This window comes from Leptonychotes weddellii, chromosome 2 (assembly GCF_054177405.1).
Source record: "Leptonychotes weddellii isolate Sample4059 chromosome 2, ASM5417740v2, whole genome shotgun sequence".
Classification (NCBI taxonomy): domain Eukaryota; kingdom Metazoa; phylum Chordata; class Mammalia; order Carnivora; family Phocidae; genus Leptonychotes; species Leptonychotes weddellii.
The window spans coordinates 126,313,727-126,340,070 of NC_138370.1; the positions used below are offsets into that span (position 1 = coordinate 126,313,727).

General features: G+C 37.0%; 1 protein-coding gene across 1 annotated transcript; it reads right to left on the reverse strand.

Annotated features, from left to right (window-relative positions):
- Positions 1-10,729: 10,729 nt before the first annotated feature.
- NPFFR2 (neuropeptide FF receptor 2) lies at positions 10,730-25,361 on the reverse strand. The gene is made up of 3 exons (XM_006740664.2): positions 25,034-25,361; positions 16,912-17,011; positions 10,730-11,985 (listed from the first exon to the last, which is right to left on the reverse strand). The coding sequence occupies exons 1-3, from the start codon at positions 25,359-25,361 to the stop codon at positions 11,136-11,138; spliced, it is 1,278 nt and encodes a 425-aa protein (XP_006740727.1). The 3' UTR covers positions 10,730-11,135.
- Positions 25,362-26,344: the final 983 nt, after the last annotated feature.

Below are 26,344 nucleotides of genomic sequence, written 5' to 3' on the forward strand. Positions count from 1 at the left end.
ACTAGCATTATACACTCTAGATCCATCCATGTTGTTGTAAATGGCAAGATTTTTATGGCTGAATAGTATTTCATTGTGTGTGTGTATGTGTATACATATACATACATAAATACACACACACACAGACACACATACTGCTTCTTTATCCTTTCATCTGTCAATGGACACTTGGGCTGCTTCCATATCTTGGCTATTGTAAATAATGCTGCAGTAAATAGGTGTGCATCTACCTTTTTGAATTAGTGTTTTCACTTTCTTTTGTTTTTATTTCATTCTTCTCTTAGTAGTCTTTGTCAGAGGTAAAATTGCTATATGGAAAAAAATGGCCTAAAAAATGTATTCTAAGTAAAATATCGGATTCGTCTGAGATTAATTATGCATTGTTTATCATTGTGTTCTCTCCCCTGCAATCTCGGTGAGAAAACACATCTTTCTGGTTACTCTGCTGCTACTAGGTATTTATAGGAAATACTGAGAGGTAAGAAATATTTATGATGTTGGAACATTTAAGGAAGCTCCATTGGGAAGTATGAGCTGGTAAAAGAGCATAGACTTTGGAAAACATGGACCTATATCCCATTCAGAGCTTACTTTGAGTTTGGCTGTACAATTTTAGGTAAGTTACTTGATGTCTCTAAGTTCCAGTCTTCATACCTGTAAGAATGGGGATAAACAATAACTTCTCTGATAGTTACACTGATTTCATATGTACAAAATAGTGATTCAACAATTCTATACGTTACTCAGTGCTCATCAGGGTAAGTGTACGCTTCATCCCCTCCACCTATTTCACCCATCCCCCCCACTTACCTCTCCTCTGGCAACCACTAGTTTGTTCTCTATAATAAAGAGTCTACATTTTTGTTTGACTCCTTTTTTTCTTCGTTTTGTTTCTTAAATTCAACACATGAAAGAAATCATACGGTATTTGTCTTTCTCTGGCTGATTTATTTCGCTTAGCATTATACCCTCTAGATCCACCTCTGTTGTTGCAAATGGCAAGATTTCATTCTTTTTTATGGCTGAGGAATATTCCATTGTGTATATATATATACACCACTTCTTTATCCATCCATCTGTGGATGGACATTTGGGTTGCTTCCATAATTTGGCTATTGTAAATAATGTTGCAGTAAACACAGGGGTGCACCTATCTCTTTGAATTAGTGTTTTCATTTTCTTTGGGTAAATACCCAGTAATAGAATTACTGGATCATATGGTAGTTCTGTTTTTAATTTTTTGAAGAATCTCCATACTGTCTTCCATGGTGGCTGCACCAATTTGCATTCCCACCAACAGTGCATGAGGGTTCCTTTTTCCCCACATCCTTGCCAACACTTGTTTCTTGTCTTGTTGATTTTAGCCATTCTGACAGATGTGAGGTGGTATCTCATTGTAGTTTTGAGGATTTCCTGATGATGAGTGATATTGAGCATCTTTTCATGTGTTTGTTGGCCTCTATGTCTTCTTTGGAGAAATGTTCATGTCTTCTGCCCTTTTCAAATCGGATTATTTGGCTTTTTGGTGTTGAGTTGTAGCAGTTCTTTATACATTTTGGATACTAATCCCTTATTGGATATGTCATTTGCAAATATCTTCTCCTATTTAGTAAGTTTTCTTTTAGTTTTGTTGATTATTTCCTTTGCTGTGCAGAAGCTTTTTATTTTGATGTAGCCCCAATAGTTTATTTTTGCTTTTGCTTCCCTTACCTCAGGAGACATATCTAGAAAAATGTTGCTATGGCTGATGTAAGAGAAATTATTGCCTGTGATCTTTTCTAGGATTTTATGGTTTCAGGTCTCACATTTAGGTCTTTAATCTATTTTGAGGGTTTTTTTTGTTTGTATGGTATAAGAAAGTGGTTCATTTTTATTCTTTTGCTTGTGGCTGTCCAGTTTTCCCAACACCATTTGTTACAGAGGTGGTCTTTTTCCCATTGCATATTCTTACCTCTTTTGTCAAAGATTAATTGACCACATAATTGTGGGTTTATTTCTAGGCTTTCTATTCTGTTGATCTATGTGTCTATTTTTGTGCCAGTATGATAATGTTTTGAATACTATAGCTCTGTAATAAAACTAGAAATCTGAGACCATAAAAGCTCCAGTTATGTTTTTTCTTTTTCAAGATTGCTTTGGCTATTTAGGGTCTTTTGTGCCTCCACACTAATTTTAGGATTATTTGTTCTAGTTTTGTGAAACATGCTATTGCTATTTTGATAGGAATTGCATTAAATGTGTAGATTGCTTTGGGTAGTGTGGACATTTTAACACTATTTGTTCTTCCAATCTGTGAACATGGAATACCTTTCTGTTTGTGTCATCCTCAATTTCTTTCATCAGTGTTTTATAGTTTTTAGAGTATAAGTCTTTCACATCCTTGGTGAAGTGTATTCCTAGGTATTTTATTATTTTTTGTGCAATTATAATTAGTGATATTTTCTTAATTTCCTTTCTGCTACTTCATTATTAGTATATAGAAACATAACAGATTTCTCTATATTGATTTTGTATCCTTACTGAATTCATTTTTCAGTTCTAGTAGTTTTTAGTGGAGTCTTTAGGGTTTCCTAAATATAATATGCATCTGCAAATAAGGAAAGTTTGACTTCTTCCTTACCAATTTGGATGCCTTTTATCTCTTTTTGTTGTCTGATGGCTGTGGCTAGGGCTTCTAATACTATGTTGAATAAAAGTGGTGAGAGTGGACATCCTTGTCCTGAACCTGATCTTAGAGGGAAAGTTCTCAGGTTTTCACCATTTAGTATGATGGTGACTGTGGGTTTTTCATATATGGCCTTTATTATGTTGAGGTATGGTTTCCTCTAAACCTATTTTATTGAGGATTTTTGTCATGAATGGATGTCGTACTTGTCAAATGCTTTTTCTGCCTCTATCAAAATAATCATGTTTTTTTCCTTTCCTTGTTGATGTGAGGTATCATGCTGATTGATTTGTGAATATTGAGCCATCCTCACAGCCCAGGAATAAATCCCACTTGATTGTGGTGAATGAATTTTTAAAATGTACTGTTGGATTTAATTTGCTTGTATTTTGTTGAGGATTTTTACATCTATGTTCATGAGAGATATTGGCCTGTAGTTCAATTTTTTGCAGTGTCTTTATCTGGTTTTGGTATCAGGGTAATGCTGGCCCCATAGGTTGAATTTGGAAGCTTTCCTTCCTCTTTTATTTTTTGTAATAGTTTGAGAAAAATAGGTATTAACTTTTCTTTAAATGTTTGATAGAATTCACCTGTAAAGCCATCTAGTCCTGAGCTTTTGTTTGTTGGGAATTTTTTGATTACTGATTTTATTTCATTGCTGGTAATTGGTTTGTTCAAATTTTATGTATCTTCCTGAGTCAGTTTTAGGAAGTTATGTTTCTATATTTATCCATTTCTTCTAGGTTGTCCACTTTGTTGGCATATAATTTTTCATAATCTCTTATAATCCTTTATATTTCTGTGGTATCAGTGGTAATTTCTCCTCTTTCATTTCTGATTTGGTTGAGTCCTCTCTCTGTCTCTGTTTTTGTTTTTGATGAGTCTGGCTAAGTGTATCAGTTTTGCTGATTTGTTCAAAGAACCAGCTCCTGGTTTCATTGTGGGTTTTTTTACTTCTATTTTGATCTGTTTTGTTGTGGGTTTTTTGTTTCTATTTTGTTTACTTTTGCTCTCATCTTTATTATTTCCTTCCTTCTACTGGTTTTGCATTTTGTTTGTTTTTTTCTAGCTCCTTTAGGTCTAAAGTTAGGTTATTTATTTGACATTTTGCTTGCATCTTGAGGTAAGCCTGTATTGCTGTAAACTTCCCTCTTAGAATACCTTTTGCTACATCCCCCAAATTTTGGACCATTGTTTTTTCATTTTCATTTGTCACCAGGTATTTTTTGATTTCCTCTTTGATTTCTTGGTTGACCCATTTCTTGTTTAGTAGAATGTTATTTACCTCCATGTATTTGTGTTCTTTCCAGACTTTCTTTTGGTTGATTTATAGTTTCATAGCACTGTGGTCGGAAAAAAACTTCAATCTTTTTGTATTTGCCAACTTATTTTGTGGCCTAACATATAAACTGTTCTGGAAAATGTCCCATGTGAACTTAAAAAGAATGTGTATTCTGCTGTTTTATGATGGAATGATCTGAATGTACCTGTTAAGTCTGTCTGGTCCAATGTGTCATTCAAAGCCACTGTTTAGTTGTTGATTTTCCGTTTGGGTAATCTATTCATTGATGTAAGTGGGGTGTGACAGTTCCCTACTATTATTGTATTACTATCAATTTCTCCCTTTATGTTTCTAAGTAGTTGCTTTATGTATTTAGGTGCTTCCATGTTGGGTGCATGAATATTTACAATTGTTACATCTTTTTGTTCATTGTTTCCTTTATGATTATGTAGTGTCCTTTGTCTCTTGTGATAGTCTTTGTTTCAGAGTCTTTTTCTGATGTAAGTACTGCTACCCCAGCTTTCTTTTCACTTCCATTTGCATGATAAATGCTTTTCTATTCCTTCACTTTCAATCTACATGTGTCTTTAGGTCTGAAATGAGTTTCTTGTAGGTAGCATATGGATGGGTCTTGCTTTTTTTGTTACCCATTCTGTCACCATATGTCTTTTGATTGGAGTATTTAGTCTATTTACATTCAAAGTAATTATTGATAGATATGTACTTATTGCCATTTTGTTACTTGTTTTATGATTGTTTTTTGCAGTTCTCTTTCCTTTGTTTTCTTGCTCTCATGGTTTGCTGGCTTTCTTTAGTGTTATACTTGTATTCCTTTCTCTTTATTTTTTGCATATTTCTGGGGTTTTTGTGTGTGTGTGCTTACTATGTTTATATATAACATCTTATGCATATAGCAGTCATTTAAATCATTAAGTTTGAACTCATTCTAAAAGTACTAAATTTTTACTTCTTTTTCCTCCCCACATTTTAGTTATATAGTGTCATACTTTACATCATTTTACTTTGTGATTCCCTTTTTATAGGTATACTTAATTTTACCCCTGTGTGTCCTTTTCTTATTCCTGCTTATGGTCTTTCCTTTCCACTCAAAGAATCCCATTTAACATTTCTTGTAAGGCTTGTTTAGTGCTGCTGAATTCCTTTATCTTATATTTTTCTTGGAAACTCTTCATCTCTTCTTGTATACTTAATGATAACCTTGATTGATGGAGTATTCTTGCTTCTAGGCTTTTTCTTTCACCACTTTGAATATATCATGTCACTCTATTCTGGTCTGCAAAGTTTCTGCTGAAAAATTAGCTGATAGCCTTATGGGGTTTCCCTTGTATGTAACTGTTTTCTCTTGTTACTTTTGGAATTCTTTATCACTACTTTTTGCTATTTTAATTACTGTATGTCTTGGTGTGCATCTCCCTGGGTTGATTTTTTTGGGGACTCTGTGTCTCCTGAATCTGGATTTCTGTTTCCTTCCTCAGATTTGGGAAGTTTTCAGCTATTATTTCTTCAAATAAATTTTCTGCCCCCCCCCCTTCTCTCCCTCCTCCTTCTGGGATCCCTATAATTCAAATGTTATTATGTTTGATGGTGTCACTGAGTTCCCTTAGTCTATTTTCATTTTTTATTATTATTTTTTCTTTCTCCTGTTCAGCTTGATTTCCATTACCTTATTCTCCAGGTTGCTGATCCGTTCTGCTTCCTGTAGTCTACTATTTATTCTCTCATGTATTTTTAATTTCACTTATTGAATTCTCATCTCTAATTGGTTCCTTTTTATGTTTTCTCTTTGTTGAGGGTCTCACTGAGGTCCTCCACTCTTTTCTCAAGTCCATTGTTTATATTTATGACCATTACTTTAAATTCTCTATCAGGCACATTATGTCCATTTCATTTAGCTCTCTTGCTGTGATTTTGTCCTGTTATTTCATTTGGGACCTATTCCTCTGTCTCCTCATTTTGTCTAACTCTCTGTGTCTGTTTCTGTGTGTTAGTAAAGTCACCTATGTCTCCTGCTCTTGAAAGTAGTGGCCATATGAAGAAGAGGCCCTATAGTGCCTGGCAGTGCAGTGCCCCCTAGTCACTGGAACCTGGTGCTTCAGGGGTGTCTCCTCTGTGTGCTGTGTGTGTGCCCTACTGTTACGACTAAGCTGAATTAGTCTTCAGTCCAATTGTCCACAGTAGTTCTCTTTGCCTGTTGTGGGCAGTTTGGTCCCTGTGGTATTGGTGGGCCACCTGGGCTGCCTTAGGCTTGAGTTGGGTCAGAGCAGGGTTTGTCAGAACTGGGGTCACACCAGTCTGCAGGGCACTCTCCCTGTGTTGTGCCCTGAGAAGCTTTTGTTGGTTGGCAGGGACTGCAATCAGACCAAATGTCTGGGACCCAAAGTTTTGTGTGTGGTTTTCTTCCTCTCCCTGGGTAGGAGTCACTTTGGACTGGTGCCAGCCCCTCTAGGTGTTGCTTGCACAATGCCATGCTTTAGATGGACTCTTGCTGATGGTAGGTTGGAAGAGTCAGGCTTACAAGACGGTGTGGGGCCAGCTGTGTGGTTTTAGCAAGGTGTGTCCTGGTCTGCTGTGGGAGGGATCTGTAGTTGTTTTGGAGAACTGGTGAGGCCCAGCTGGAGGGGGCAGGCTGGGGAAGAGCACAGGGACTGGGTGTGCTGAGGTGAGTGAGGGAAATAGCACCTGTCAGCAGTTCTGTTCTTAAAGTCTCCTAAAGATCCCTGTCCCTCTAACACATACTCTGAGATTAGTAAACAAATCTTTTTCCCATATACCATAGGTGTTTTTCAAACTTCTGTTTCTATGCTATATATCAGTGGGGCTGTTTGTTACGCTGTCTCTTTAAGGACAGGGATTCAGTTTCCTATCGCCCTCCAGCTCTCCCAGAGGGGAGTCCACTATTTTTAAGCTTCTAATTGTTAAGCCCCACTGACTGTAAGAACTCAAAAAGTTAAGCCCCTCTGGTTTCAAAGCCAAACGTGGGGATTCGTCTTCCTGTGTGGGTCCTCTGTGCCTGGGGTGGCTGATGTGAGGTCTGCTCCTCTCCCTTTCTCATGCCTGTGGTGTTCCTCCCTCCCATGGACAGTCTTGGCCAGTCAGTTTGATTTCTGACTATACATCAGCCCTTCCTACCTTTTTCAACGTGGCCTACTTCTCTACATTTAGGTATAGAGAGTCTGTTCTGCCAGTCTTTGGGTTGTTTTCTGGGTTATTTACATGGATGTGGGTGTTATCTAGGTATATCCATGGGATGAGGTAAGCTTAGAATCCTCCTACTCCACCATCTTACTCAGAAGTCAGACTCTAAAATTTTTAAAATATATTTTCAAAAATTAAATAACTTATTTAAAAAACTAGTAATAAAATTCCTGGCAAAGTTCTTTATCTGAAATTTTACTCATCATTACACTTTGGATTTTACAGTAAAATCAAAAGTACTGTTCAGTAATGTATTTATGAGAAATATTTAATTGAAAAACAATAGTTCTTACCAGGGAAATGTTTTATTTATTTTATTACAATTCACAGTTACAGATCATAATGTTCTATCCTAATGAAGATGGTATAGTAAAAATGCATAAGAATACTTGTTCTGATATTCAATTTACTTAAAATCAGTTATTATTCACCTGCATGTTCAGGACAACATGCTGAGCTCTAGAGATACAAAGATTAAAAAGCTGCTTCTTCACCCTCAAAAGCCCATAGTTCAAAGAGGAAGACAAATACATGAGAAAACACATATGCTATGTACAGAGAAGTGATGCATATTTCTTATCCATCTTTAGCCCACTGACTTTCCTCCAGGCTTGAGATGTTCACTTACATTTACTTTTTTCCATTTTCACTTTATATGTTACATATATATGTCAGCCTCTGTAAGTCAGTCAGTATGTGACATAAGTAAAAGCTTATACGCAAATACTCAGGGATTATGTATCAAGTGAAGAAACTCCCTTTACTTTTATTTTTTTATCCAGTAAGAAATTTGACTTTTTCCACTTGAATATTTGGTACATAAATTACACACATGATTATTTGAAGACTAAGCACTGTTTCAAATGCTTTATGTAATATAACTCATTTAAGGACAACCTTATGAACAGGTACTATTATCACTCCATTTTACAGACGAAGACACCACCACACAGAGGGATTAAGTAATTTGCACATACTCATGCAGTTGGTAACAAGCAGAGAATCCTTGATTTGAACCTGTCTGCCCTTCTCTAATATCTGTCATCCTAACTACCACACATACTGCCTTTGTGCCATGCTGGCCTTAACCACTGACCATGCTGATCCTTGTTCCATGTTGTGATTAGAAACTGAAACATAAAACATATCTATACTGAAATTCATATAGCTTTTTATGTTCTTCGGAGTACAAGTTCATCAAAGCTGGATTTTTCTTATTTTATGAATTTGTTTGCTGAATTGAACTTGTGTTTAATCTGTGCATGGTATAATTCAAAGGCCATTTCCCCACCCTACCCCCCCCCAAACTTCCTACCCAGAGGGAGGCAATGCATCACAGCACAGTCCCTAAGCAAGGGAGTAGCACAGGCAACCAATCCAGTAGAGCTGGCTGCTACCTAGAAGGGAGGGCATTCTCTGTCTCGAATCCCTTAAGGAGCTAGAGCACAAACCAGGCAGAGAGATGACTGAATGGAAAAACGGCTTAAACACTATAAAAACATTTATATTTTTCTCTTATGAAAAATACACTTTGAATGTACCAAAGAATTAACTATAAGAAAGAATACCACAAATTTAGTGGCACAATTTCTGTCCATCTGTGGACCTCTAAAACTAAAGAAGCAGGTTATTTGCTCCCACAACACAATGGTGGTACAAGCATAGAGTAACAGTTCTATGGCATATCTGTCAAAAAGGGAGAACATGGAAGAAAAAGGATTCGCCAATCCCAAGAAATTTTGAAATCCAGTCAGGCAAATTCCACTGGGTCTAAAGGTCTGGAAACAATACTCTGTGGCTTAGGTTGTCTTGAACAGGCTGTTAGTAAAAATATGGATATTAACAACTCTGCTTGTGAGGACTCAAGAAAATGAGCGTGGTAAAGAAAATATATCACCGGGGCACCTGGGTGGCTCAGTCGTTAAGCGTCTGCCTTCGGCTCAGGTCATGATCACGGGTCCTGGGATCGAGCCCCACATCAGGCTCCCTGCTCAGCGGGAAGCCTGCTTCTCCCTCTCCCACTCCCCCTGCTTGTGTTGCCTCTCTCGCTGTGTCTCTCTCCGTCAAATAAATAAAATCTTTAAAAAAAAAAATTAAAAAAAAAAAAGAAAATATATCACCTTAGAGAATACCTGCATGGTCATAAGCAGACTGTTGGTGGAAACAGACATCTGAAAGGGGGTTAAAGTGGATAAAAGGTAGGTTGATGACAGGTACGGGTGTGGGGTTTAGTTATGAGTTTGAGGTGCTGGTAAAATGTGAGGATGCCCATCAGAAAATAGTCTAACAAAATAGTCTTCAACATCTATTGCCCATAGTATTTTAGTAAATGAGGGCAAAGGAATATAAGATCAAATTCTATACATAAACTTCAGAAGTTGCCCTTCCTGGTTGCAGGAAATAACACTTGTATATTCAGATATCGCATAGCTCAATTCAGTTGAAAACTCAACAGTTATTTTCTCAAAGGCCTATAATGTTGAAAGACTTTTAGCTTGAACCACATAAATGACTGGAAAAACACAATAGGTCTAAACCAAGAGATTTATTTTTGTTTGCCAAGCTATTATATTTTCAAATTTTCTAGGGACTAATCTCGCCCTAGAGTAAAAGCTAGCATTTACAGCTGTTATTATTACATAATTGAAACATAGCAGAATCCAAGGGTTTGCAAGTCTCTTTTTAACAGTGGTACTAACTTATAAATTCAGTAAGAGTGCCGGGCTTAAATGCTATGCCCAGCAGGAAATCTGGAATAATTGGTCCTGTTCTGTACAGACTTTATGGGAGTCTTTTAATGATTGATGAACATCTTTGACTAAGCACTAGAGAGGAGAGTTGTCATTCTTCTGCCAACTGCTGCATTGTTCAAGGATTTGCTTCTTTATGTCAGAGATTCTCTCAGAGAGGGGGGCAAATTGGGGTCCTGAGTCATCTCTGTAAGAAACATGGGTTCAGGGGTGCCTGGGTGGCTCAGTCGTTAAGCGTCTGCCTTCGGCTCAGGTCATGATCCCAGGGTCCTGGGATCAAGCCCTGCATCGGGCTCCCTGCTCGGCTGGAAGCCTGCTTCTCCCTCTCCCACTCCCCCTGCTTGTGTTCCTGCTCTCGCTCTCTCTCTCTGTCAAATAAATAAATAAAATCTTTAAAAAAAACAAAAAACAAAAAAACATGGGTTCAGCTAGGGCATGAATATTTTTCATTTTGAGAGAGAGCACGAGCAGGGGGAGGGGCAGACAGAAGGAGAAGCAGACTTCCTGCTGAGCTGGGAGCCCAACACAGGCTGGATCCCAGGACCCGGAGATCATGACCTGAGCTGAAATCAAAAACTAAAAATAATAAAAAATATTTGACAAGAGTCGGATGTTTAACCAACTGAGCCACACAGGCGCCCCTATTTATGAAAATATTAAAAAGCCAACAATGTTATGATTTCACCAACTTTAACTATATTCGTTAAAAGAAAAAAATCAACCTTTAAACACAAAGAAATAGTGTCTATTTGCTATTGTAGTTCTTATTTCTAAGAAAGCTAAGTGTATTTTAAAAGCACAAATAATTCTGCAGTCTAAAATTCCAACTCCAAAAGCAAAGATGGAATTGACAAAATGTACTCTTATGCAAAGAATTGCCCATTTATCACCATTTGGGGAAAATGGGTGTGTGTGTATGTTGTGTTTATTGGTATACCCATAATACACGTGGTTGACTCATATACAAAAGGCTAAAATGGAAAAGGTCAAGCTTTGAAAATTATTCCTAGAAAATGGTTTTATCCAGGCAAATTTGTATGTGAGTATCTATATATTTTATATACCATAAGATTGAATATGAACATAAGACTGCTTTTTTTTTCATTTCTGTTCATAGAGGTCTTTTAGTACATTTTTTCTTTAGAACATTCTCAGAAACAATTGAAGTACAAAGCTAAAGCAAGAGTATTTCTATATATAACACACAGTATAGTTAAAATCATCATACCAGCTCTTTTAAAATCTCATTGCTGTGGATAGCTTCCCCTAATTCTTCCATCGTCAATTCTTGTTTGGGTTTTTCAGCACTTTTCCTACACGGCAAATTTTCCTCATGTGAATTTTGAACAGTAGGTCCCTGGGCTAACTGATGAGATGTATTTATAATCACATTGTCTTTAGCTCTTAGGGTGTAGGTTTCCTTGGGTTTTGCTCTTTTTTGGCAGAGCTGGAGGTGAAAAGCATCTTGGAAAGCACGGTGAAAATTCTCATTGAAGAAACCATAAATGATGGGATTGACGCTGCTGTTGCAAAAGGCCAGCCAGTGTGCAAAAGGGTAGATGTAGATGTTGATGACCCGCAGTTCATTTGGAGACAGGTCAGTGTAGTCTGAGAGCATCATCAGTGTCCACAGAGGCAGCCAGGAGAGAATAAAAAGCAGGGCCACGATCAGGAGCATTTTAATGACCTTCTGCTTCTTCTTCGACACCATGTGCCACTGTTCCTGGTTCCGTTTGTCTGTGTGGGGCGCTGTCATCTTGAAGAGTGAAATTCCAATCCTTCCATACATGATGACAATGAGGGACAGGGGAACCAGGTAGATGTTGGCAAACAGCACAGTGGTGTAGATCTTCCTCATTTCCTGATTTGGCCAGTCTTCCCGGCACCAGTAGACTGGACTGGTTTTATTCTGGGAGTTGAGTCTCACTTGGTAATATTTTTCTTCTTGTACATGTAACATTATTGCAGATGGGGACATAATGGCAATGGCCAGGACCCAAATGATCACAATAATGACAAATGCTGTCTTGATAGTGAGCTTTGGTTTAAAAGGGTAGACAATGCACCGGAACCTGCAGTCAAAGGCAAGTTATCAGTGGAGCACTGCCTTATACCTTCTGACCAAGTTGTGAATTAAATTTAATTCTCCCACTCATGTTCCCCTCAAAAACATAAAGTTACCATTAGCAATAGAGAAGCATGCATTGATATTTTTTGTGAGTGATACAAATCTCAACTCAAAATATGAATAAGTTGAGTATCAGACACTATATTAGTCACTATTAATGATAGGTGACTGTGGTAACTAGCAGATATTGAACATGAATATTTAGTATTCTGTTCCAGACTCTTTTTAAACTTCCCCACTTAAAAGATGGCAAAATAGGCTTAGAAAAAGTAAAAAAATCTTGCCCACAACTACACATAAGTCCATATTGTTAAACTCTCCTTCATGACCTTCTGTGCTCCCTTCCCATGTCATCTTTGTGCTTGGCCAATTGAACATTAGCAAGCATGACATAAATAGAAGCCTGAGTGATGACACAGAGGCACCCAACCAAACCATAGAATCATGACAAATGTTTAAGCATTTTTGTTTCAGGCCACTAAGTGTTTTGGTGCTTGATTCACAGCTATAACAGTCTGAGAGTTTCCATTACGAGTTCTGATTACATGCCTTCCAGAAGTTCTATGTCCTCTGATGAGCATGGAAATTCAATGTCAGTACATAGCATAACCCTGATTTCATTTAACTGCAATTTTGCTACTGCGAGTCTTGGCATTATTCATACTCACTATGATAGTTATAATCATACCATATACATCTATATAATACTATATTTTTCAAAGTACTATCACCTATTTAATCTTTCGTTTTTGTAATGACTCTGTAAAGTGGAAATATGAAAATTATTACTTTCCAGATCTGCAGATAAGAAAACAAAGCTTTTAGTGGCTCAGCAGCAACTCCATATTAATTTATCTGACATCTCTTCATATACTAATTAACTTGAACATTGCTTGCTCTGTTGTCCTTTATTTCACGTGTAAAGTCTGCTGTCTTAACCTCCAAATTTTCTTTTAGTCTTCTAATTAATGAGTCTCCCCATCTACTCATCCTTAAATTATGGGTAACTTCATAGGCACAATTCTAGGTATCTTGTTCTTTTTGTAAACCAACTATTGGGGCTTCATATATTTTTTCATTTATTCAACAAATAGACAAAGATGAACATGAAGAAAATGCTCTCTGCCAGGAAATAGTCAATGAAAATATTGTGTAATTATTCTAAAATCATGCTAGAGTTTAGACTTGGCCACTGCATTAGTCAGGGTTCTCTAGGGGAACAGAGCCAAACAGTATGTATAAATATATAGAAAGATATTTATTTTAAGGGATTGGCTCATGCGGTTATGGAAGTTGAGAAGTCCCAAGATCTGCAGTTGGGGCAAAATGGAGACACAGGACAGCCAATGGTATAGTTCCAGTTCATATCCAAAGGCTTGAGAACAGGACAGCCATGGATATAAGTTACACTCTAAAAGCCATCAGGCTCAAACCCCAGAAGAGCTAATGTAGTTCCAGTCAGAAGACAGAAAGACTGATGCCTCAGCTCAAAAAGTCAGGCAGGAGGAATACTCTTACTTGCAGGAAGGTCAGCCTTTCTGTTTGTATTTGGGCCTTCAGCTGATTGAATAAGGGCCACCCAGATTAGGGAGGGCAATCTTTTACTCAGCCTATTGATTCAAATGTTAGTCCAACCAGACACACCCAGAATAATGTTTGACCAAATATCTGGGCTCCCCGTGACACAGTCAAGTTCACATATAAAATTAATCATGACAATCAGTTAGGGAAAAAAAAAACCTCAGTATTCTAGCTCAAGCAATGGGGGATGGTGCCTTGTTCAGGACCAGTGAGCACCCAGAACTGATGGGATTTGAAGAGTGACTAGAAAGAAGTTGGAGAGAAAAGGAAGGTTCAAGGATAAATCTCAAGATTTTCACTTAGATTGGATATGTGATCCTGCCATTCCCTGACTGGGGAAAATGAGAAAAAGAGCTTTTCGTTTAGTTTTTTTTGTGGAGGACTGGTAGTGAAGAAAGTTCAATTCTGGGTCTGTTTAGAGGTGGTTGTTGTTGGATGTTCAGGTGAAATTATTCAGAAACAAATATGAAATTTAGGAGAAAGACTTAATCTAGAGAAATAGGTTTGGGAGATTTTTTTTTGTAGAAGAGACCCTGAAAAAGGCATTTGGGTGCCAGTAGTTCAGAGAGAGATGAAGGTGCGGTGGTTTTAAAACAGGTCTAAATTCTTGAACATGCCTTCCAAAGTCCATTGAATGGACTTTGTGACTCACTTCTAATGAATAGGATGCAGAAGGGACACTGCATGACTTTCACTGGCACGTTCTCTTAGGACACACATGCCTTGGACTGATAGAAGTTCAGCTACCTTGAACCTGCCATGCAGTGGAGCCCATGTAGGGCTTGAGAAGCCCCAGTTCTATCTCCTAGCTGTTCAAGTCTTCCCAGTCTGGGCACCAACATAAGGGAAAGGCTGCATTCCTGGCCCTAGAACTCCCTCTCTGATGCCAAGTGGAGCAGAGACAAGGTATATGTTTCCAATCAGTGAAACTTCCCTCATCATAAATTCATGAGCATCATGAGCCACTAAGTGGTTTGTCTTGGGAGGTGACTTGTTATATTGCAATAGATAACTGAAACTATAGAGAAATGATACATGGATGGGAAGGCAGAGAGCAAAGGGTATGTCACGGCAGGGGAACCATGGTTTCATCACTTTTTAAAAGACCTAAAATGTGAGAGATACAGATGAAATTTTTTGGTAGCTCTATTCAATCCTAATCCTATTCCATTTTCCTCAGAAATCCTAAAGTTGTTGTATTAGTCTGCATTTAGAACATTTTAAATTCTATATTATGGCACCATATTATATGTATCATTTTATAGCTTTGAGATTGTATGCTTTTGAAATTTATGCATTTTGATATACATTGACCTAGTTAATTGATTTTAGCCAGCATACAGTTATCCATTGAATATACTTATTGTTTTAACCTTTTTAAAATGAAATCTCTGTTTAGGAGGCATCCTAGAAACAGTGAAAGAGTAATTTAGGGATATTTAATACTAAATGCAATGTGAAAGTAAACCTGATAAGCTCAAGATTCAAGTAGAAAATGCAAAGGATATTTTTTTATTCACGGTAGAGATAAATAATTGTAATAGTATTACAAACATTCATAACAAAATAATTTAGTAGTAGCATTATTTACTAGTATAAATTAGTATGCAAAAAATTAGTAGTAACAGGATGTAGTAAATTTGGAAATAGCTCCCAAATTTTAATGTAAAAAGCTATCTTTGGCATTTCTTGGTTAGCATATATTGTAAATTCTATTCTCTCTACATGGAAACCAAAAAGCTAGATCTATAAGATAGGTTCTTAGATTTATATTGAAAATAGAATCTACCAAGTTGTTTTTTGATGTCAACAATTTTTGGGGTCATTGTTCAGTTTCCCTCTCAAATCTCTCTCAATTGCCATTGCCTTACATCCTCTCCCATCTTGGTTGTTACAAAAGTTTAACTGTTCTTCCTTTCTCCAATCTTACATAACTCCAAACCCTTTCTGTTTTTCTAAAATGAAAATCTAGTCATTATTCCCCTGTATAAAAGACTTCAGTAGCTCCCTGCTGTCTTCAGGACAAATGGAAGACAGGCCCATGGAAAACCTACGTGTGGTCACACCTAATACGCCATTCCACCCTCCCGTGTTCTAGCTGGCCTGCCTCTCTGCACTTTTCTTGATAAATATCCTCCTATTTCAAGTGCCCTATATATATATATACCTTTCTTTTTTTTTATTTGACAGAGAGAGAGAGACACAGCCAGAGAGGGAACACAAGCAGGGGGAGTGGGAGAAGCAGGCTTCCCGCCGAGCAGGGAGCCTGATGAGGGGTATATATCCCTGTCTTAAGAGATGCTCTTTCCTCTGTTTCTTCTCAAGGTTAATTTCTAAATCTTGAGGGATCAGGATGTGAACCCAACACTCTCTGTCCTGAGAGGTAACTTGATCACTTTCTCCTTTGTACAGTTGTTATGTTAGAGAGTATTATTTGTAAGTATTTGTTAATGTGTCTGTCTCTTTAGGCAGCACTTTGTCTAATTTGTTTTAAGATTTTATTTATTCATTTGAGGAACAGAGAGCCCAACCTGGGGTTCAATCCTAGAACCTGGAGATTGTGACATGAGCTGAAGGCAGACACCTAACATCTGAGTCACCCAGGTGCCCCTGTCTGATATGTTTTAGATGATATACAGCCCAGGACAGGCACACCTCAACACTATGTGTAAATGAATGTATTAGTACATTTTCTCTTAAAATCTGGATAAAGTTTCAGATTTATTTCACATTTTCCACCATTAGAAAAGTGAAGGTTCTAGTGAAAAACAGTATAACTATGATGTTATGGATTTTATGTTTGTGTCCCCCCAAAATTCATACCTTGAATAAGGGTTAGGGTTTCAAATGGTAGATGGAGGTAATTCGGTTCAGATGAGATCAAAAGGGTGGTGTCCCCATGATGGGATTAGTGTAAAAAGAGGAGATTAGAGCTCCTGGTTCCACAGAGAGAATGGCCTTTTGCAAACCAGGAAAAGGTCTCTCACCAGACACAGAAGCTCCTGGCATCCTGACCTTGGACTGCCCAGCCTCCAGAACTGTGAGAAATAAATTTCTGTTGTTTCAGACACATACTCTATGGCATCTTGTGACAGCAGCCCAAACTAAGACACATGTCATCCCTAATTATTTAATTTAAAAAATGGAAATTTTAATAGTTTTATTACTGAACCTTTAGCAGATATATGCCATGCTCTTAAAAGAGTAGATATTATAATTTTGGGCAGGTATAACCAAATTTAGTAGGTTATACATTTTTCACTAGATTCAGATTTTGGTGCTGACTTACCTATCCACAGCTATCGCAACTAAAGTAAAGACTGAAGCCGCAACTGATATTCCCTGGATGAATCCACTGATCTTGCACATTGTGCTTCCAAAGGGCCATCCTGAAAGGGATGTGAAACAGTCTTTGAATAGATCATATATATATTTTTAAATATGAACAGAAAAGCATGAAATCAAAACTGATGCAACTATTTCCTAAATGACGTCCAGGGAACATTGTTTTCCATTATTTTCATTAATATCTCCAGAGCTCTGTTTTTAGTATACTACTACTAATGTCAGAACTTAATTATAACTTTTTAATATACTACTACTAGTGTCAGTTACAACTTCTAGGCACTGTAGTAAGTGCTTTGTACCTATTAACTTATCTAATTCCCCAAACAGGCTTTCGAAGGCTTTATTCTCCTCCTCATGATATAGAATAGGTAATAAATACACAAATATCACATACCTTGCCACCGTTAGTTAGCATACTTAGGATTTCAACCCCAGCTGTATGGTTCCAGAGCCTAAACCATTAACCCTTATTCAGTAAAGCCCTTTAAATGAATAAGACAGGCAGAATATTGGTTTTATAATTTGGAAATATACCCCATAAATTATGAGGAACAGGAGGTAGATGTAGAATAAATATTTATTCATATATAATATAGAGTGAATGTTTGTACCCCCTCCCCATTCAAATGCATATATTGAAGCCTTAAGCCTTAGTGTATTTGGAGGAGGGGCCTCTGGAAAATAAATATATTTAGATAGATAGATAGTACCACAAGGGTGGTACCCACATGATGGGATTAGTGCCCTTAGAAGAAGAGAGCTTTCCTTTCCATGAACATGCACTGAGGAAAGTCCATGCGAGCACACAGCAAGAAGGTGGCTGTCTACAAACCAAAAAAAGGACCTCACCAACCACCTGACCATGTATCACCCTGATCTCCGACTTCTAGCCTCTGAAATAGAAAATAAATGTCTGTTGTTTAAGCCACCTAGTCTATGGTATTTTGTTATAGCAGCCTAAAACATACTTTGAGAAGCAAGAGCACTTTACAAAAGTAGTCTATTTGAATTACTTTCTTATCAAACCTCATTTACTGAAATGTTTGTTTATAAAGGAAATAACGACCCATCTGCTATTATAGGAAAGTAAGCAACTATTCTAGTTTCCTAAAAGATAAGGCAACATTCATTTTTTTTAAAAAGATCATGCAATTTATTTTTACCTATTTTTTTTAGATTTTATTTATTTGACAGAGAGAGTGGCAGACAGAGGGAGAGTGAGAAGCAGGCTCCCCACTGAGCAGGAAGTCCGACGTGGGGCTAGGTCCTAGGACTCTGGGATCATGACCTGAGCCGAAGGCAGACACTTAACCAAGGCGCCCCAATTTTACCTAATTTAAAATATTCCCCCCAAATCTAAATAATCCAAGCATATCTAAAAGAAAATATTTTGTCATCTATCCAGACCATCTTAAAATAGATGCTTGAGTGATTCTACTGAATAGAAACCAAGAGAGAGCATGTTTTCCCAGTCCTAAAATTATTTGGCTGTTACAATATTAAACAAAAAAAGCAAAAAGGAGTGTGAATAGCCTTTGGTCAAAAAAAAAAAAAAATAAGCATATGATTTATCTCACCTCCCTCACTAAATTCCACTAAAATGAAAGCACTAGGGAAAAGAAAACTCAACTGGAAAGAATGTGAAGCTGGGAAAATAACACAGTGGGCTGAATTATGAATAAATGTAACCAGATGCCACTTGCTTTTCCCCTGGCCAGCAGAAGGATGGAAGTTACTCTGAGGAGGTGGAAGCAAAGGGGCTCTAGACTGACTCACCAGGTACAGGTGGAGTGGGTACCACAATGATGCAGAAGGATTAAGTAAAAATATATGCTCTGCACTCAATTCTGTTGCCCAGGGACCCACTGAGCTCTGGAATTCAGCAGCCAGTATTATGATTCCTCTGGCAATAGATCAGAGAATTTCCTTCTGGGGAATGTGATCCTTCCAAGAACACTAATGTGCAGATTTTGACAGTCATGGATTTCCCAATGAATGGCCCAAACTAAAGAAGCTGAGAGTGGGCCGAACCTCAAACCTAAGGCACGCAGAGGTCCAAGACAGCCACACTGTGTCTCACTTTGAAACACAGGCAGCTAAGTAGCAATTGACATAAAGGAAACCTCAAATATAGAAGTGACTATAACAAATAGGAAAAAAGAAACCTAAGAGAAAACCATGTAAATCAAGTAGATGAAAATAGCCAGATGTATCAAGGAGAAAGGACACAAAATTACAAATGAGAAAAAAAAACAACCAACACCACAGAAATACAAAACAGTTATGAGAATATACAACCTAGAAGAAATGGATAAATTCCTAGAAACATATAACCTACCAAAACTGAAACAGGGAGAAATAGAAAATTTGAACAGACCAATTACACAACAAAGAAATTGAATCAGTAATCACAAACTCCTGACAAAAGTCCAGGACCAGATGGCTTCAAGATGAATTCTACCAAACATTTAAAGAAGAGTTAATACCTATTCTCCTCAAACCATTCAAAAAAATAGAAAAGGAAGGAAAATTTCCAAATTCATTGTATGGGGCCAGCATTACCCTAATACCAAAACCCGATAAAGACACCATGAAAACGGGAACTATAAGCCAGTATCTCTGATAAGCACAGATGCAAAAATCGTCAACAAAATACTAGCAAAATGCGGGCGCCTGGGTGGCTCAGTTGGTTAAGCGACTGCCTTCGGCTCAGGTCATGATCCTGGAGTCCCGGGATCGAGTCCCATGTCGGGCTCCTTGCTCGGCAGGGGATCTGCTTCTCCCTCTGACCCTCCCCCCTCTCGTGTGCTCACTCTCTCTCATTCTCTCTCTCTCAAATAAATAAAATCTTTAAAAAAAAATACTAGCAAAATCCTACAATATGTTAAAAAAAATTATTCACCACAACCAAGTGGGATTTATTCCTGGGTTGCAAGGGTGGTTCAATATTCACAAATCAATTAACATGATATATCACATCAGTAAGAGAAAGGGTAAAAACCATATGATCATTTCAATAATGGCAGAAAAAGCATTTGACAAGATTCAACATCCATTCATGATAAAAACCCTTCAGGAAAGTAGGTTTAGAGGGAACATACCTCAACATAATAAAGGCCATATATGGAAAGCTCACAGCTAACATCATCCTTAATGAGGAAAAACTGAGAGCTCTTCTCCTAAGATCAGGAATAAGAGAAGGATGTCCACTCTCACCACTTTTTTTCAACATAGTACCATAAGTCCTAAGCACAGCAATCAGACAAGAAAAAGAAGTAAAAGGCATCCAAATCAGTAAGGAAAAAGTAAAACTTTCACTATTTGCAGAAGACCTGATACTCTATACTGAAAATCTGAAAGACTATGCCAAAAAACTGCTAGAACTGATACACGAATTCAGTAAAGGATACAAAATCAATGTACAGAAATCTGTTGCATTTCTATATACTAGTAATGAAGCAGCAGAAAGAGAAATTAAGAAAACAATCCCATTTAAAATTGCACCACAAATAATAAGAGACCTAGGAAGAAACCTAACCAAAGAGGTGAAAGACCTATACTCTGAAAACCATAAAACACTGATGAAAGAAATTGAAGATGACACAAAGAAATGGAAAGACATTCCATGCTCATGGATTGGAAAAACAAATATTGTTAAAATGTTTATACTTCCAATGCCTATCAAAATATAAACATCATTTTTCACAGAACTAGAACAAACAATCCTAAAATTTATATGGAACCACAAAAGACCCCAAATAACCAAAGCAATCTTGAAAAAGAAAAGCAAAGCTGGAGGCATCACAATTCTGGACTTCAAGTTATATTACAAAGCTGTAGTAATCAAAACAGTATTGTACTGGCAGAAAATTAGACACATAGATCAATGAAACAAAATAGAAAACCCAAAAATAAACCCACAATTATATAGCCAGTTAATCTTCAGCAAAGCAGGAAAGAATATCCAATGGGAAAAAGACAGTCTCTTCAACAAATAGTGTTGGGAAAACTGGACCACTTTCTTATACCATACACAAAAATAAACTTGAAATGTATTAAAGACTTGAAACCATAAAAATCCTAGAAGAGAACACAGGCAGTAACTTCTCTGACATCATAGCAACTTTTTTTCTAGATATGTCTCCTGAGGCAAAGAAAACACAAAAATAAACTATTGGGACTTTATCAAAATAGAAAGCTTTGGCACAGTGAAGGAAACAATCAACAAAACTAAAAGGCAACCTCTGTGATGGGAGAATATAAACAGCTCAACACCCCCAAACCAAATAACCCCATTAAAAAATGGGCAGAAGACATGAACAGACATTTCTCCAATGACAACATACAGGAGGCCAATAGGCACATGAAAAGATGCTCATCAGCACTTACCATCAGGGAAACAGCTCAGGTGTCCATTGACTGATGAATGGATAAACAAGATGTGGTATATAGATAGATATAAAGAAGATGTGGTGTGTGTGTGTGTGTTTATATATATATATATATATATATATATATATATGCAATGATATGTATATGCAATGTGGTATGTATATGTATGTATATGCAATGTGGTGGATATACATGCAATGTGGTGTGTGTATATATATACATACACACATGCGTGTGTGTACATGCAAAGTGGTGTTTGTGTGTGTGTATATATATATATATGCAATGATATGTATATGCAATGTGGTGTATATATATGCAATGTGTGTGTGTATATACATACACACGTGTGTATATATGTGTGTGTACATGCAAAGTGGTGTTTGTGTGTATATATATATATATACACAATAGCCATTGCATGCAATGGAATATTATTCAGCCACACACACAAAAAAATGAAATCTTGCCATTTGCAACTACATGGGTGGACCTAGAGAGTATCATGCTAGGCGAAGTAAGCCTGTCAGAAAAAGACAAATACCATATGATTTCACTCCTATGCGGAATTTAAGAAACAAAACAAACTAGCATAGGGAGAAAGACAAACCAAGCAACAGGGTCTTAACTATAGAGAACAAACTGATGGTCATCAGAGGGGAGGTGGGTGGGGGGATGAGTTAAGTAAGCGATGGGGATTGAGGAGTGCACTTGGCATGATGAGCACCAGGTAATGTGTGTAATTTTTGAATCACTATATTGTACACCTGAAAGTAATATAACACTTAACTGGAATTAAAATAAAAACAAAAAAATAAACTTCAGATACAACAAATTTTATCCATGAAATGTGCATGACAGTATAAGAAACATGCAGAAAATAAAAATAGCTCAAAGAATTTAAAATATGACAAATGTAGAACTCAATATGTCTAGAAGAGAAAATTGAGAAAATCTTTGAAAATGGAATGAGGAACAGAAAATGAAAAAGATTAAAAAAAATGGCAAGCCATTATTCCTGTTATCTAATAGGAATTGAAAAAAGTAAAATGGAAGAGAATTATACAAGAAAATTCCCCAGGATTAAGAAGCATTCTATTTTGATTGAAAGGACCTCGTTTGTCTCCAACACAATAAATGAAAAATAACAAGATTTTTCCAAGGCATAATTGCCTGAAATTCAGAACACTAAAGCTAAAGAGAAGTTCTAGGAGTTTTCAGGAGAAAAAACAAAATGCAAATCAGGATAAAAGAAGCAAGAGTGTAAAGTCATTTAGATTTTTTAGCAGTAATATCAGTCTCAGAGTAACAATAGAGACATCTCTGTTAAAATGTCCAGCCTTGAATACTTTATACAGCTAACTATAATCAAATATGAGGGCAGAATAACGATAATTACAGACAAACCAGATCTCAATTTTTTTTTTTTTTTAAATCTTAATGCACACTTTCTCAGGAAAGTGATAGACAAATAAACCAAGAAAGAAGACATGGCTCCAGAAAACAGGGGATTGAGCACTAAGAGAGGTGAAGAGAATTGTTAGGTTCTCAGTGAAGGGACATCCCAGAGCAGTAGCTGCTGAGCTCCATGCCTGAAGAGCAAGATGCCTGAATAGGGACCGAAGGGTAGAGAGCGGGGTGGGGGGGGTATATCTCTAGAAAAAAGATGCAATTCACATGTTGCCTGATATGTTTGAAGGTATTTACAAGAAATTAACACTCCTGGAAGAGAATTTGAGAATATATTACTTATATGTACATACCCCAAACTAAGTAAATCAAAACATGATGCCCTTATTAAATCCAAGAAAACATTTTATAAGAAAGAAATTGATGTCCTAGCACTCAACATGCCTCAGCAGGGCTAAGCTACATGAAACAATAGGAATGTATTCTCTGCGAACTGACTTAACAAAATATTATAATTACATTGGGAAAGAGTGTGAATGTGTATTTGTATGTTTATATAAATGCATCTGATTGCATTTGTACATGATTCCAGCCAGTCCTGCTTTCCCAGCTTCACACTCGGCAGTATCTGACAGTTTCTATGGATTTATGTTCTTTTGCTCTATGTCATTTCAGTGGAGTCTGGTGAGGGACACTACCTCTTGTGGTAGGAGAGGATTAAGACAACTAAAGTACATCTCCCACAGTGTGAAGATAATACATAATAATGGAAACAGGTTGCTTAAAAATAGGAGAGTAACTACGGAAAATAAAGGCAACATGCTGAATGTGGCTGCCTCCCACGAATGGGAATCAGGGGTAAGGAAGGGTAATAATGTGTATGGAAAAGTTGAGATAATAATTTCATTATAAATACTTATAGGAGGGAGATACTGAGAGCATTTCTTACTGGCAAAATAAGTTTCTTGAGAGCAATAACAATAATTTAAATCAATTCTTTCATTCTTTTTGCCTAGCACAGTATCTTAAAAATGTACATCCTTTGTTTTTAAAATATACATTCTTGATAAATATTTTTTTAATGCTAGACCTCACAAAAATGCAGAATCTATGAGTACAGATGCTAAAAGAGGCACTCTTAAACTCTCCCTGGCTCCCACTCCAGAGAAAGGAAGGAAACAGAAGTTAACTCTAAAGAGAAACCTCTTATTCTTCAGTAAACTGATAATGCTATGAAAGGCTAAGAACTACAATAGGCTCTAAATATTTTTGATATGCAACTATGGTATCATTTGAAATTTTTTTAAATTCAATTTAATTAACATATACTGTATTATTATCTTCAGAGGTAGAATTCAGTGATTTATCAGTTGCATACAACACCCAGTGCTCCTTACTTCAAGTGCCCTCCTGAATGCCCATCATCCAGTTACCCCATCCCCCCACCCACCTTCCATCATTTTTTTTTCTTATACAGATTTGGAATATGAATATCTTGAATACTGTTCATTAATTAATACAACAAATACTTGTTAAGCAGGTACTATGCACCAAAATGGCTCTGGGAGCTGGAGATACAGTGCCCCTGCACTTCCAGGGTATATAATGTAGTACTAGAGAACTAGTCATACAGGCCAGAAGTACTCTAGGGTAGTACTCTAACCACTACTACAATGTGAAGTTATTTGTGTTGCATATATACATTATCACTGATGAGCTACCACTTTTTGAGAAATCACTGGGACTGCTGCTCCCTCTTCCCTCAAAAACTATTGGAAATCTTCCTAGCTAACCACAAGAGGGCCTCAATATCTGCCTGTTAAATTGAAGACATTGGATCCGTTGAAACCAGACTTAACACTTCCTTGAACTTTATAGTACATACTATTACCAATAATATTTCTACCACATTATAGGTGCCCTGAACTATATCAAGCAAATTCAAAGTCTTTAGTAAGAAATGTTAGATCTCATTTTCTGATGACCTTCAGTGAATACTCTAAAAATGAGTTTCTACTCTTCATCTCTGTCACCTGCTTTGTTTTTTTATCCCTAATTCTTATTAACCTCTGACTACTTATATCTATTTGCTCATTTTCTTTCTCCTCCTTTAGAATGTAGACTCTATGAGGGCAGGTACCTGGAGCAATTCTTGGAACTCCATAAATATTTGCAAATGAATGGATGGCCCTGCCATAGGTGCAGGGATAAGGGACAGAGGTTTCCTGCTATCATCTTGCACTGTACACAAGTCAACGTACCTGCTATGATATTGTCCAGCAGCGTGATAGGCATACAAAATATGCCAACCAGTAAATCACTTATTGCCAGGTTCAAGATAAAGAGATTAGTGACTGTATGCATATGTTTGTTCCTCATTACAGTAAAGCAAACCACTGTATTTCCCACCATGCACAGGAAGAAGATCAGAAAGTAGGAAATAATGAAGATTGCTGCCACTTGAGGCTGGTGAAGATAGTAGTTCACATAGGTGATATTGATATCTGAGTATAGGTGATACTTTGTGTCATTGACACTCCAAATGTCATGCCAGTTTTCTGAAGAGTTTGAGTCCCATCTCTCACTCATGATGGACCTGAACAAAGGAGAGGTAGAAAAGAAAAAGCATAATTAGAAGCTGGTAGAACATAAGTTCTGTACCCAAGTTTAAAAAGAACACTTTTAAAATGCTAGGGGATTTTGATGGTCCTTCTATAATAATCCATTAATTTTGCATGGAACAGAGTTATAAATAAAGTATTCAAATTATTAGGATTTTAACCAAGAAGATTTGAAATTTCCACTTTGTTTCATAAGTAACAATTAGTATTATTTTTTTATGTCCTCAATATGCTCTATATTTCACTTTATTACACCTCCTATCCATTTGCAAAGTTTCAAGGGAAACTCTAAGTGAGACCTTTTAAAACTCCCTTTCTCCTGTCTCCAGGTATCATAACCTGTCAAAACCTACTTGTTCCTTTAAGGCTGAGTTACAGGTTTTTAGCTTTCCTGGCAATTTAAACAAGATGATGTGTCTACATCTTCAAAACTGTCTTTGAAATAAGCTTCTTACAGATTCCTTATTCTGCTTTGAGTCAGTTAATTGAATATTCTTTTTATTTTTTTATTTTTTTTTTAAAGATTTTATTTATTTATCTGAGAGAGAATGGGAGACAGAAGCATGAGAGGGGGAGGATCAGAGGGAGAAGCAGACTCCCCGCCGAGCAGGGAGCCCGATGTGGGACTCGATCCCGGGACTCCAGGATCATGACCTGAGCCGAAGGCAGTTGCTTAACCAAGTGAGCCACCCAGGCACCCCTTGAATATTCTTTTTATATATGCATGGATAGCCACTACACTATTAATTTCTTAAAATAAGTTCACACTTGCCTTGGTTTCACTTTACATAATTCCATTCACATAGAATGTATTCAATAAATATTTTTATTTAGAATCTATATATCTTCACCTAGACATTTCAGTCACCCTTGTGTGTCATAGGCCCTCAAGAACATGCCCAGGTTTGATGATTTACTGGAAGGATTCAGAGGACTTAGCATATAGTGTAT

Excerpts from the sequence above, each read along its gene's own strand:
- NPFFR2 (XM_006740664.2), bottom strand. The coding sequence starts at position 25,361 with ATGAGTGAGAGATGGGACTCAAACTCTTCAGAAAACTGGCATGACATT. Across the intron at positions 17,012-25,033 it reads GCTGGACAATATCATAGCAG|GATGGCCCTTTGGAAGCACA; the intron begins GTACGTTGACTT and ends CATCCCTTTCAG. Across the intron at positions 11,986-16,911 it reads GTTGCGATAGCTGTGGATAG|GTTCCGGTGCATTGTCTACC; the intron begins GTAAGTCAGCAC and ends CTTTGACTGCAG.